Source organism: Panulirus ornatus, chromosome 29 (genome assembly GCF_036320965.1).
Source record: "Panulirus ornatus isolate Po-2019 chromosome 29, ASM3632096v1, whole genome shotgun sequence".
Classification (NCBI taxonomy): domain Eukaryota; kingdom Metazoa; phylum Arthropoda; class Malacostraca; order Decapoda; family Palinuridae; genus Panulirus; species Panulirus ornatus.
The window spans coordinates 10,268,326-10,281,416 of record NC_092252.1 but is presented as its reverse complement, the minus strand read 5'-3'; the positions used below and the strand labels follow the sequence as shown (position 1 = coordinate 10,281,416).

At 37.8% G+C, this 13,091-nt stretch overlaps 3 protein-coding genes across 4 annotated transcripts in view; 1 reads left to right on the top strand and 2 right to left on the bottom strand.

Annotated features, from left to right (window-relative positions):
• LOC139758078 (alkaline phosphatase-like) overlaps positions 1–3,868 on the top strand; it is a 61,100-nt gene extending 57,232 nt beyond the window's left edge. For both annotated transcript variants that reach the window (XM_071679161.1, XM_071679162.1), the window contains 2 exons: positions 851–974; positions 1,507–3,868. In XM_071679161.1, the coding sequence (XP_071535262.1) occupies positions 851–974; positions 1,507–1,757 (375 nt within the window). In that variant the 3' untranslated portion in view covers positions 1,758–3,868. The remainder of the gene's footprint in view (positions 1–850; positions 975–1,506) is intronic.
• LOC139758077 (ionotropic receptor 21a-like) overlaps positions 1–8,155 on the bottom strand; it is a 99,227-nt gene extending 91,072 nt beyond the window's left edge. The window contains exon 1 of the mRNA XM_071679159.1: positions 8,141–8,155. The gene's annotated coding sequence lies outside the window, so the exon portion shown is untranslated. The remainder of the gene's footprint in view (positions 1–8,140) is intronic.
• LOC139758075 (DNA-binding protein SMUBP-2-like) overlaps positions 7,976–13,091 on the bottom strand; it is a 65,400-nt gene continuing 60,284 nt past the window's right edge. Inside the window, exons 17-18 of the mRNA XM_071679155.1 lie at positions 10,294–10,443; positions 7,976–8,347 (exon numbers count right to left, since the gene is read on the bottom strand). Of these exons, the coding sequence (XP_071535256.1) occupies positions 8,189–8,347; positions 10,294–10,443 (309 nt within the window). The 3' untranslated portion in view covers positions 7,976–8,188. The remainder of the gene's footprint in view (positions 8,348–10,293; positions 10,444–13,091) is intronic.

Sequence of the window (13,091 nt, the reverse complement as noted above, 5' to 3'; positions counted from 1 at the left end):
ATTCTTCAAGGCCCCCAGAATTTTCGCCCCCTCCCCCACCCTATGATCCACTTCCGCTTCCATGGTTCCATCCGCTGCCAGATCCACTCCCAGATATCTAAAACACTTCACTTCCTCCAGTTTTTCTCCATTCAAACTCACCTCCCAATTGACTTGACCCTCAACCCTACTGTACCTATAACCTTGCTCTTATTCACATTTACTCTTAACTTTCTTCTTCCACACACTTTACCAAACTCAGTCACCAGCTTCTGCAGTTTCTCACATGAATCAGCCACCAGCACTGTATCATCAGCGAATCTTTAATCTTTAATCTTTATTTCATACATATCTGCCATTTCCACTAGTGAGGCAACACCAAAAACAAAGAAATGGCCTCATTTGCTCACATCCATTTTCTAGCCCATTATCCATAACCAAGCTCCACAGACCTTTCTGTGGTTTTCCCATGACCACTTCAGGAGCCCTGGTTTAACTCACTGACAGCACATTGTCCCATGTATGCGAAATCACTAATTTGTCCTATCCCTTGCATGCGTCTTACCCTCCTGCTTTTGCAAGTCCCAAACGTTCATAGCATCTTTCACTACATTCTTCCACCTCCTCCTTGGTTTCCCCACTTCCTTGTTCCCTCCACTTCTGACATGCATACTGTCTCAGTCATCCTCTTTATACATCCAAACCATTTCAACACCCTCCTCAGCTCTCTCATAAATACCCATCATACTTCCATGTTAAAACAACTTGCTCTCATATTCCATTTATCATTATGCCTATAGTCATAATAACATAATGAAAATTAAAATTTCAGTCCACAATTCTTGTAGTGAAACTTGTCTCAAATTTGCAGGTGATAAGACGTAACTTATCTGGCGTAGATACAAATGACAAGAATTTTGAGCCTCTTGCTGCTGTCCCCACCTACCCAGGCTCAGAGACTCATGGTGGTGAAGATGTTGCAGTGTATGCAATAGGTAAAATGTTAATCAATAATGTTTTGTTTTACAAACTTCTGGTCTGCAAAAATCTGATATGTAGGATGGATGGTGATGGAACAGCATGAGAGGACTGTTCATTCTTTCACTGTTCACCAGTTTAATAAGTTATTTGTTTCCCATGATGATGTTTATCTACTCAATACTTGAAAATATAAGTTCCAGGATAAAAGCAGCAGTAGTAAAAATTTGGCAAGTGAATAATAGAATGTTTCCCTTTTGAAAATATGCACAGCCATTCAGCCTGCTTTTATCAAGCTTTCATTTTTTTTAATTCTACTATCATTACATTTTTTTGTTTCTTTTACTTTCAACTGAAATTTTACTCATTTTTGTCATGATCATCACATAAAGCATTTTCCTGACCACTAAAACCCATCACAATTTTAATTGTATCTGTGTATGATTTAGATGACAGTCTGTTCATCTTCCAGAATAGGTATATGTTTGAAGTTATTCTGTCATGACAAAAAGAAAATATTATCACTTAAAACTTATCATATCTCCACAGGACCAATGTCTCACCTTTTTCATCGAGTGCATGAGCAAAACTATGTGGCCCATGTGATGGGCTATGCAGCGTGTATTGGTCCATATAAAGACGATTGTGACCGTCCTTTAGAAATACCGCAAAATGTATACAGACATATCAAGAATGTTGGTAAATATTCAAGAAGTAAAGGATGTACTTTATTAGCCAATATAAATTCTGTGGCATTGCTGTGCATCACTGTTATTCTTGTCAGAATGATCAGGTGCTGAGGGTAAATGGGTCTCCATATTTTCATACATTTTCATCACACAGCATTTCCAAAATTAATATCTTTATCAAATATTTTTTTTTTCAAGTTATGAAAATCAATATGTACTTTAACAGAATCATGTTTTAAAATGTTTTACATCCTTTGAATAAAAATAATAAAAATGGCCAGTGTTACCTTGTAAACTAGTATTTGTAGTAAAATTTTTGCTTGAAGTAACTGTTGTCAGATGCTGTTAATAGAAACTCTGGAGTGTAATCCTGTTTAGTTGTATTTATACATAAGATCGAAAATTATTTCTCTTGATGGCCCAACAAGACCTGAAAACGTTAAATTAGCATATTATCCTTATGTAACCCACACAACTTGTTACCAATGCACCTCTCCCTTATAACATTTTGAAGGAAGTTCTTTTCTTGGAATGGTCATGAAAAGTAGGAGAAAATTTATATGTAGGGTATAATAAAGTGCCATTGAACAAAAATGCTGAAGAGTTGGGCTCAGTTTATACAAACTGGTCAGCAGAAAATGTTTCCATAATAACTAATATTTTTGTTTAAACATGATATTCTAATGTTATAGGTGTACAGAACAATCACAGAATAGTATGCTTTGATTATGAAAACATTGGTGTCTTACTTTTGTGCAGTTGAGTGTCAAAAGGTTTCATTACTTCAACTTTTTTCACTTTCTTATTTACGTATTTCTTGTCTCACAAAAGATCCAGTACATATGGCTTCATATTACTTGTAATGAGGTAAAGTAATGATATGGGATAAGGAATTAGTATTGCTTTAAGTATTTTCCCAGAATCTTCCAAGATTAGAATGTCACTTAACCCACAAAATGTGAAACAATGCTTTTTAAAATGCCTGCAGTGTCACTTTGGAGCAGGAATCACTAAAAGTGATGCTTTGCATAGTTCTTTTGATTGGTGTTTCTGATTTTCTGGGTTACAGAACAGCCATTAGCATATCAGTTGCCTCTAGTTTTGCCTACCCTTGATGTTGAAAAGAGTGAATCAGAATTTTTTTTTTGGTAACCTAGGTAGGTCACCAATTCTTGAATGCATGAAGTCAAATAACACTGTGCACTAATTCCTGCATTGTGCTAGAACACTAGATGAAGAACTAGATCTGTGTGATGTTGATATTATTGAGGTTGGGTTTTGGGAAGATAGGTACAGTTACTTATGATGCTTTAAAGGAAACCATTGGAAATTCGCTTGTTACTACATTGGAGTCCTAAGTTATTTGTAGAATGTAATCTGTGATTTTGTATTCTCTTTTATAAATTGGAGTATACAACTAGATACTCTCACTTTGTATTCTCTTTTATAAACTGGACTAAATAATATACAACTAGAAATTCTCACTCAGCATTTTATATGTTTAATTATGACCGACAACAACATTCAATGGATTTTACGAGAGACTAGAAGTATATAGATTCTGTATTTAAGAAATATTTATCATTATTTATCTTAAAAAATTCTCTTAGTTTTATAACCTTTCCAGTGAATGTAATTCAATAACGCATTACTAAAATATTCTAAGTACGTGTAATAACTTTATGTGATCCGAATGTGCAGGTTGTTACTCTGGATTAAGCTGTTGGCTTCTGACTTAAAATAGGCTGTGGTAACCTGGATACTGGCATATGAGTTTCGTTTTCTACACTTTTTGCCAATTTATGATACTGTATTGTGTATGTAAGGCTATAAGCCATTTTGTTTGTAAGGCTTTCCTCTGTCTCAGCATGTGATCATAAAATCAAAATTTTTTTTCTAGCTTTTACATAATATCTATTTACAATATTTTCTTCTTCTGATAGGAGAAAAAAACCTGTTTTCCAAACCACTTTACATTAAACTATCTACTGAAAAATTACAGAATAAAACTTCAATGAAATGAATTCCATCTTCAACTAATAAAAGAGAGGGTTTGAAAAATACCTACAGATGAATACCTTGTCAACGGACATGTTGCGTAATTCAACCTGGATCTCACTCTGGTATTATGGCCACCCATGCATTGCCTTCTTGTCCATCCTAGCAGTATTTCATTTATATATCTGTATTATAAATAATGACAATAAATACAAGCAAATTTATGCAATTTCTTTACATTTGCTATCACTACATGCAAGCACTAGCCTTCCATATTTTATAGCACATGCAAAACCAACATTTGCCTATAAGCCCTTCAGCCCTTATGGGCGAGTGAAGTACACAAGGTGGCATCAGCCTTGGCCTACCTTAGGAACCTTTTCCTGGAAGATGCAGACATCTTTAGAATTCTGCTTATACAAATTGCAAGATATTGGAGCTCAAACCTCCCAAACCAATACACTGTACTGGAAGGCATACAACTTGATGCTTTCCATCTTTCCCTTACTATATAAAAAAAAGAAAGTACAGGAGGATCCCACCTTTCCTGATGTGTCCATTATATTCTGTGCTTACATGGCAATATCTCCTGCTACTCCTTTGTTCTTTTTTCAGGTAATAAGATACATAAACTAAGGGGAAAAGAGTAACTATACAGTAGCTTTCTGACCTTTACTGCTTTCAACTTTCCAAGCATCTTAAAATATTGTTTTGATTACTCTTAATGTCGAATGAAATGAGTCTCTTATATAGTTTTACCCTGAAGATGTGACATATAGAAGACTACACTTAGGTCAGTTTGTAGTGGTGGAGTGTTCCATTCATGTATTTATTTCTCATAAAATTTTTTTCAAGATTCAACAAAGTAAATTGATTAGTTTACATAAATATCTATGTGACCTTTTTTTCATCAGTTTCCTGGCACTACCTCCCAGAAGCAGGGGATGGCGATGCTGTTTCCTGTGGGGAGGGGTGGCACTAGGAATGGATGAAGGTGAGCAAGTAAGAATATGTAACATATTTACATATGTATATGTGTACATGTTGATGTGTATGTGTCTATGTACATATATGCATGCATGTATATATGTGTGTATATGAGTGGATGGGTCTTTCTTCGTGTTTCCTTTCTCCCCTACATATAGGGATAGGAGATAAAGAATACTTCCCATGTATTCCCTGCGCGTTGTAATGGCGACTAAAAGGAAAGGGAGCAGGGGCTGGAAATCCTCCCCTCCTGTTTTTTACTTTTCTGAAAAAAGGAACAGAGAAGGGGGCCAAGTGAGATATTCCCCCTAGGGCTCAGTCCTCTGTTCTTAATGCTAACTTGCTAATGCGAGAAATGGTGAATATGTATGAAAATGGTGATCAAGTATAATAACAAGTATAATATAAAATATATTTATTTCATTTATTATACTTTGTCGCTGTCTCCTAAATTAGTGAGGTAGCGCAAGAGACAAAAGAATGGCCCAACCCATCCACATACACATGTATATACATACACATCCTCACACACACATATACATACCTATACATTTTATAGGTATATATATATTTACTATACTTTGTCACTGTCTCCCGCATAAGTGAGGTAGCGCAAGGAAACAGATGAAAGATTGGCCCAAACCACCCACATACACATGTATATACATACACGTCCACACACACACATATACATACCTATACATTTCAACTTTTTTTTTCATACTATTCGCCATCTCCCACGTTGGCGAGGTAGCACTAAGAACAGAGGGCTGAGCCTTTGAGGGAAATCCTCACTTGGCCCCCTTCTCTGTTCCTCCTTTTGGAAAATCAAAAAAGAGAGGGGAGGATTTCCTGCCCCCCGCTTCCTCCCCTTTTAGTCGCCTTCTACAACACGCAGGGAATACGTGGGAAGTATTCTTTCTCCCCTATCCCCAGGAATAACATTTCAACATATACATATATACATACATACACAGACATATACATATATACAGATGTACATAATTCATACTTGCTGCCTTTATTCATTCCTGTCACCACCCCTGCCATACATGAAATGACAACCCCCCTCTCCCCGCACGCACACGAGGTAACGCTAGGAAAAGACAACAAAGGCCACATTCGTTCACACTCAGTCTCTAGCTGTCATGTATAATGCACCGAAACCACAACTCCCTTTCCACATCCAGGCCCCACAAAACTTTCCATGGTTTACCCCAGACACTTCACATGCCCTGGTTCAATCCACACTGACAGCACGTCGACCCCGATATACCACATCGTTCCAATTCACTCTATTCCTTGCACGCCTTTCACCCTCCTGCATGTTCAGGCCCTGATCGCTCAAAATCTTTTTCACTTCATCCTTCCACCTCCAATTTGGTCTCCCACTTCTTGTTCCCTCCACCTCTGACACATATATTACATATTATATATTGTTTTTTTTCATTGCAAGGAAACAGACAAAAGAATGGCTCAACCCACCCACATCCACATGTATATACATAAACGCCCACTCATGCACATATACATACCTATACATTTCAAAGTAAACATACACAGACATATACATATATACACATGTACATATTCATACTTGCTGCCTTCATCCATTCCCATTGCCACCCTGCCACACACGAATGGCACCCCCCTCCCCTGTGTCTGTGTGAGGTAGCACCAGGAAAAGACAATAAAGCCACATTCATTCACACTCAGTCTCTAGCTGTCATGTGTAATGCACCGAAACCACAGCTCCCTTTCCACATCCAGGCCCCACAAAACTTTCCATGGCTTACCCCAGACGCTTCACATGCCCTGGTTCAATCCAAAGACAGCATCTTGACCCCGGTATACCACATCGTTCCAATTCACCCTATTCCTTGCACACCTTTCATCCTCTTGTATGTTCAGACCCCGATCGCTAAAAATCTTTTTCACTCCATCCTTCCACCTCCAATTTGGTCTCCCACTTATCCTCGTTCCCTCCACCTCTGACACATATATCTTCTTTGTCAATCTTCACTCATTCTCTTCATGTGACCAAACCATTTCAATACACCCTCTTCTGCTCTCTTAACCACACTTTTTATTACCACACATCTCTCTTACCCTCTTCATTACTTAATCAACCAAACCACCTTACACCACATACTATCCTCAAATATCTCATTTCCAACACAATCCACCCTCCTCTGCATAACCCTATCTATAGCCCATGCCTCACAACCATATAATATTGTTGGAGCCACTATTCCTTCAAACATACCCATTTTTTCTCTCTGAGATAACATTCTCGCCTTCCACACATTCTTCAACGCTCCCAATACCTTCGCCCCCTCCCCACCCTGTGACTCACTTCCACTTCCTTGGTTCAATGTGCTGCTAAATCCACTCCCAGATACCTAAAACACTTCACTTCCTCCAGTTTTTCTCCATTCAAACTTACCTCCCAACTCACTTGTCCCTCAACCCTACTGAATCCAATAACCTTGCTCTTATTCACATTTACTCTCAAATTTCTTCTTTCACACACTTTACCAAACTCAGTCACCAACTTCTGCAGTTTCTCATCCGAATCAGCCACCAGTGCTGTATCATCAGCGAACAACAACTGACTCACTTCCCAAGCCCTCTCATCCACAACAGCCTGCATACTTGCCCCTCTCTCCAAAACTATTGCATTCACCTCCCTAACAACCCCATCCATAAACAAATTAAACCCTGTGTTGCTCTTTGTAAATTACTTAGAATGTTTCAAGTAAAGACATTTGGTCTAATATTTATGTTATTTTAAGCTCCTGTAATATCACAGTATTTATTAATCATAATCTTGTGGATCTGACACAAAAATTCTAGTATCTGGTGACTTGTGGATAAGATTATTCAAGCTTCAATGACATCAGGAAAGTTTCAAAATGCTAGTTTTGTGAGGCTTTTAGCTTTTGTTATGTTTGCTCTCAAGAGGGCTGTCTAGCAATCACAAGCATTCAAGACCTACACAGTGAATAAAAAACTTTCAATTCCATATCACTTCAATATGCTTGACATGCAATTTTTTGCAATAACACAAGACCCCACCCATCCATTAACCAACAACCAGCCCTCATGTAGAAATAGAAAACACACTTTAAAAACCTATATAGTACTCACAGATACCCTCTCCCTTAACAAACACAACAAGCAAAACATATACACACAGTCGCAACTTGACAAGCACTAAACAACCTCCCTGCCTACCTAGTCTTAAACTTCATTCCGCCACACTCCCAAGATGAATTCAAGTTACACTCTACACTCTGCATTCCGAAAATCATCCCTCAAGGACAAGAAAGAAAAATATCACATGGTGTTATAGTGCTCTTCCAATTTTACTAAATCAATGAAAACAGTGATATTTTTGCATAATCTTAAGTCTTTTATGAACTGAATGATAACCATCATGTCTTTTACTGACTGCCTAAGCTCCTTTAAGAAAAGATAAACCTAATCATAGGCCAAGATACACTTACCACCATCTGACATTTAATTTAAATAAATGCTTGGAAATAGCAGTAAAATTATGTCGCATCTTTTCCTGCTTTTTTCGCCCGTCTTTGGTTAGAAAACTCATCAAGCTTCTTATCTAACTTTCTTTGCATTTGTTTACGCTTGGCTTCACTTGGTTTCTTGGATGGGATACCGCTGCCAGGATACAAAACTCCATTCTTGGTAATCATCTGCAAAATAAATACGATTGTTGGGTTTTTGGCTTTAATGATATAAGGAGATGTATGGTCTATCTTTACTAACCATATGCTACTCTTAGTAGTTATGAAAGAAATACATTGATTGGTCAGCCACTGATAGGTGCCTAAAGACAACTAGCTTATTGCCAAAAAATTTAGTCCACATATGCAGAATTAAATAAAGTGAGAAAACACACCACCTGCATGAGCATGGCTATGCTAATCATGTGAAAATGGACATGTTGACTAGAAACACCCAGTTGCACCATATGGAGATTGTACCAACATTAGGAAAAATAAAAGTGGCAAGAGTGAGGGGAATGCACAATCAATAACTGACTGATTAATGAAAATGAAATACTTTGAGCCCAATGAGGAGCTCTTTTCTGTTCCCTGAGATGCTTCCTTCCATTGCCTCCTTCAAATCCACCAACAGGAGTCTAAAGGGTCACTCTTTCTTACCAAAAAGCTAAAGCTAAATTTCCCTCATGTAGATTTCAAAAGTAAGCAAATCATAGCTGGCTTCCACCAACCACATTCCCCCATCCTGCATAATACTAGTGGTAATAAACAAGAAAAGAGAATTGGATACTGTCCTATGACACATTCTCTCATAAACGTTACTCATATCACCCTCTGCAACAATGACAAAGATTGGTAAGCCAACTTTACAGCCGGCTGTAATCCCAGAGTTACTTAAAGCTCCTTCACTTCTAAAACCCATAAACTTTATAATAGAGTTCCCCAGAGAGCAGTTCTTTCTCCAATTATCTTCATTCTCTTCCTACATGACTTCCCAATACCTCTGGCAAACCACAATAAGAAGGTCCTCTCACATGCTGACAGCCTCATAATCTCATCACAACATCCTGACACCATGTAAAAACAACAAACGTGCAGCACTACGCTACACAAATAGAAGAATGACTTACTCAGAACAGAATGTCTGCATCTCCATATGTCTTCATTCACCCTTTTAACCCCAGACAAAAACAAACACAATGTGCATCCTTTAATCACCTGAAACTCTTTGCAATAACACAAGACCCTACTCATCCAAATTGCCCTATAACTAATCTCTAACCCTTAAGTAAAAATTAAAATTCCAACCCTGCCTCAAACTCAAGCAAAGAATACTCACAAATCCCCCCTCCAATTCTCAACAACCATAACACTAACAATCCATATACACTCCAAAATGACCTGACAAGCACTAAGCAATTACCCTACCAACTCAATCGTAAATGCAATTCCACCAGACATGCACTCATCTGAAACCACACTACACATACATTAGTCAAACTTTTGTATCTTTGCTCTGGACATCACTGATCACTGCAACACTACAAACATCAGTTTACATATTTCGAGACCCTTTATGCCTATGATGCAACTTCCACAATGAAGACAATGAACACCTGATCAATTGCTCTGGACTCTACAAATAGATTCATATACAACATCACTACAGTTTATAACTGATGGTTTGGGGTGAATGTGACCATCTCCTTGAATGCTGCAGAAGTTCCATAAAGATTGAGGGAGCTCCTTGGGAAAGAAGTTGTCTGTGTGTAAAGGTTTTGGATATAAACCAGACCAACTATGGCTAGCAGTATTATCTAGGTTAAACAGGGTATTATGATTTCACTCCTATTACTTTATTCAGAGACTTTAAGTGGTTCATTTGTGCATCTATTACGTGAAATGGCTGACCTAGCAGACCAAAGCCAAAAGTCAGCATGAATGAAAAAAACCTGTGGCTACTTAAAGTATCTATAAGTGTCTATATGTGAAAACATTATCACACCGACTTCTCTTTATCTTATTCATGAGACAGTGTACTGGACTTCATATTTTTTGTTTTATGTCATATAATGAAAAGCGTTTCTATAAATAAAATGTACAACTGAATGTTGATTGCATCAATTTAAACTTACCATCCTTGCATGCTGACGAGCCAAATCACCACACCCATGTACTTCGGCCATATGATGTGCTAAACAAAATGTGTTGCGGCAAAAGGGACAGAGTTGGAATATCACAGTTGTAGGTGATTTACAATGGGGCTGGGAACATGTGCTGTTCTCCTGGAACAAAGAAAAATTCTGTAAGGACATTGCAAGAATGCTTATCAGTAAATTACTGCTTTTGAGAAGTAAAAGAAAACCAGAAATGAGTAAATAATAAGAGAGGATGATGCAATGATCTGTTCAAAAGAAATAAGCATAGAAAATACTAGTAAAAATATACAGCTAATTTATTCATATACTTGGAGCAGATCATTAATTTGAGACCAAATAATCAAACTGAAGATGACAGATAAATGTAGAAACAAAGAAGAAAATACACATATGAGGAAATAACACAAAACTCCACAGTGTCTTCAAAGTGAAGAACACTAACCCAGCATTAGAAAGAAAGGAAGAGGGCAGACACCATGAAAAATATCAAGATTCTTTAGTGTGATTATAAGCAAGAAGCAGTGAAAAGTTGTTATTGAGGATGTAAGGCATGTATATGAGTAGGAAGAGAGGAAAGTGATTGGTTCTCAGTGAATGTTGGTTTGCAGCAGGGGTGTGTGATGTCTCCATGGTTGTTTAATTTGTACATGGATGGGGTTGTTAGGGAGGTGAATGCAAGAGTTTTGGAGAGAGGTGCAAGTATGCAGTCTGTTTTGGATGAGAGGGCTTGGGAAGTGAGTCAGTTGTTTTCTGATGATACAGCGCTGGTGGTCGATTAGGGTGAGAAACTGCAGAAGCTGATGACTGAGTTTGGTAAAGTGTATGAAAGAAGAAAGCTGAGAGTAAATGTGAATAAGAGCAAGGTTATTAGGTACAGTAGAGCTGAGGGACAAGTCAATTGGGAGATAGGTTTGAAAGGAGAAAAACTGGAGGAAGTGAAGTGTCTTAGAAACCTGGGAGTAGATTTGGCAGTGGATGGAACCATGGAAGCGAAAGTGAGTCACAGGGTGGGGAAGGGGGCGAAAGTTCTGGGACCTGTTGAAAAAAGGAAGGCGAGAACATTGTCTCGGAGCAAAAATGGGTATGTTTGAAGGAATAGCGGTTCCAACAATGTTATAAGGTTGCGAGGCGTGGGCTATAGATAGGGTTGTGTGGAGGAGGATGGATATGTTGAAAATGAGATGTCTGAGGACAATATGTGGTGTGAGATAGTTTGATCGAGTAAGTAATGAAAGGGTAAGAGAAATGTGTAGTAATAAAAAGAGTGTGGTTGAGAGAGCAGAAGAGGGTTTTGAAATGGTTTGGTCACAAGGAGAGAATGAGTGAGGAAAGATTGACAAAGAAGATATATGTGTCAGAGGTGGAGGGAACAAGAAGTGTGAGACCAAATTGGAGGTGGAAGGATGGAGTGAAAAAGACTTTGAGCGATCAGGGCCTGAACATGCAGGAGGGTGAAAGGCGGGCAAGGAATTGAGTGAACTGGAACAATGTGGTACACCGGGGTCGATGTGCTGTCAATGGATTGAACCAGGGCATGTGAAGCGTCTGGGGTAAACCATGGAAAGTTTTGTGGGGCCTGGATGTGGAAAGAGAGCTGTGGTTTTGGTGCATTATACATGACAGATGGAGACTGAGTGTGAATGAATGTGGTCTTTGTTGAATTTTTCTAACACTACCTCGTGCAGGGGAAGGGGGTTGTAATTTCATGTGTGGCGGGTGGCGACAGAAATTAATAAAGGCAGCAAGTATGAATTATGTACATGTGTATATATGTATATTTCTGTGTATGTATATATATGTATATGTGGAAACGTATAGGTAGGTATATGTGTGTGTGTGGTCATGTATGTATATACGTGTGTATGTGGGTGGGTTGGGCCATTCTTTCATTTGTTTCCTTGCGCTACCTTGCTAATGCAGGAGACAGCGACAAAGTATAATAAATAAAATAAATAAATATATAAGCAAGATATCAAAAGTTCAATTAAGCTTGAACTGAAGGAGAGCAAATGTACTCATTTCTCAGAAGGGATATGTAAGAACTGCATTTAACTACTCCTCAGTAATCCAGAGATATGTAATTAACGTATAAGAAATTACAAAGACACATGGATGATGCACAGAGATGAGGATAAAAGCAAACAATGTATAACTCCACTATACTTTGAAATGATAATCATAAATACTGCTGAGGATTACATACAAACTCACAACATTTTGCTAATTGATATCAATCTTGCTATAAGGAAAAGGAGGATAGGGGAGTGCACAAAAAAGGAGATACAGGGTAACCTAGTTACCACTATATCCTGAAAAATCATGAGAAGAAACTTAAAAACACATTATACTCTTACAAAATTAAAGGGATACAAGCACAAGTATGGAAAATAAAAAAAATCCATGATCTGCCTTTGTTTTGCCATGGTGAAGTGTTAAGTTTATGAAAGTTACACTTGGGGCAAAAAGCACCTAAAAGCATATTATATTCTTATGAAATAAAAGATAAGCATGCAGGAGTATGAAAACTGAAAATATGAATTCTTTATCAGCCTTTGTTTTGCCACAGTGGATTGATGAAGTTTAAGAATGCATTTATGAATGCTACACTTACATGTAATTCAAAAGTGCAGAGAAATCTTGTCCCAGGTTATGTATATTGAAATCTAAGAGTAAATGGTCATAATGTGGCTCTGAGATAATCGTGCTGGTAAGAAAGTATGGTACTTTATCTTCTTTAAAGTGTGTAATCATAAGTCTGTATTCATTACTACATG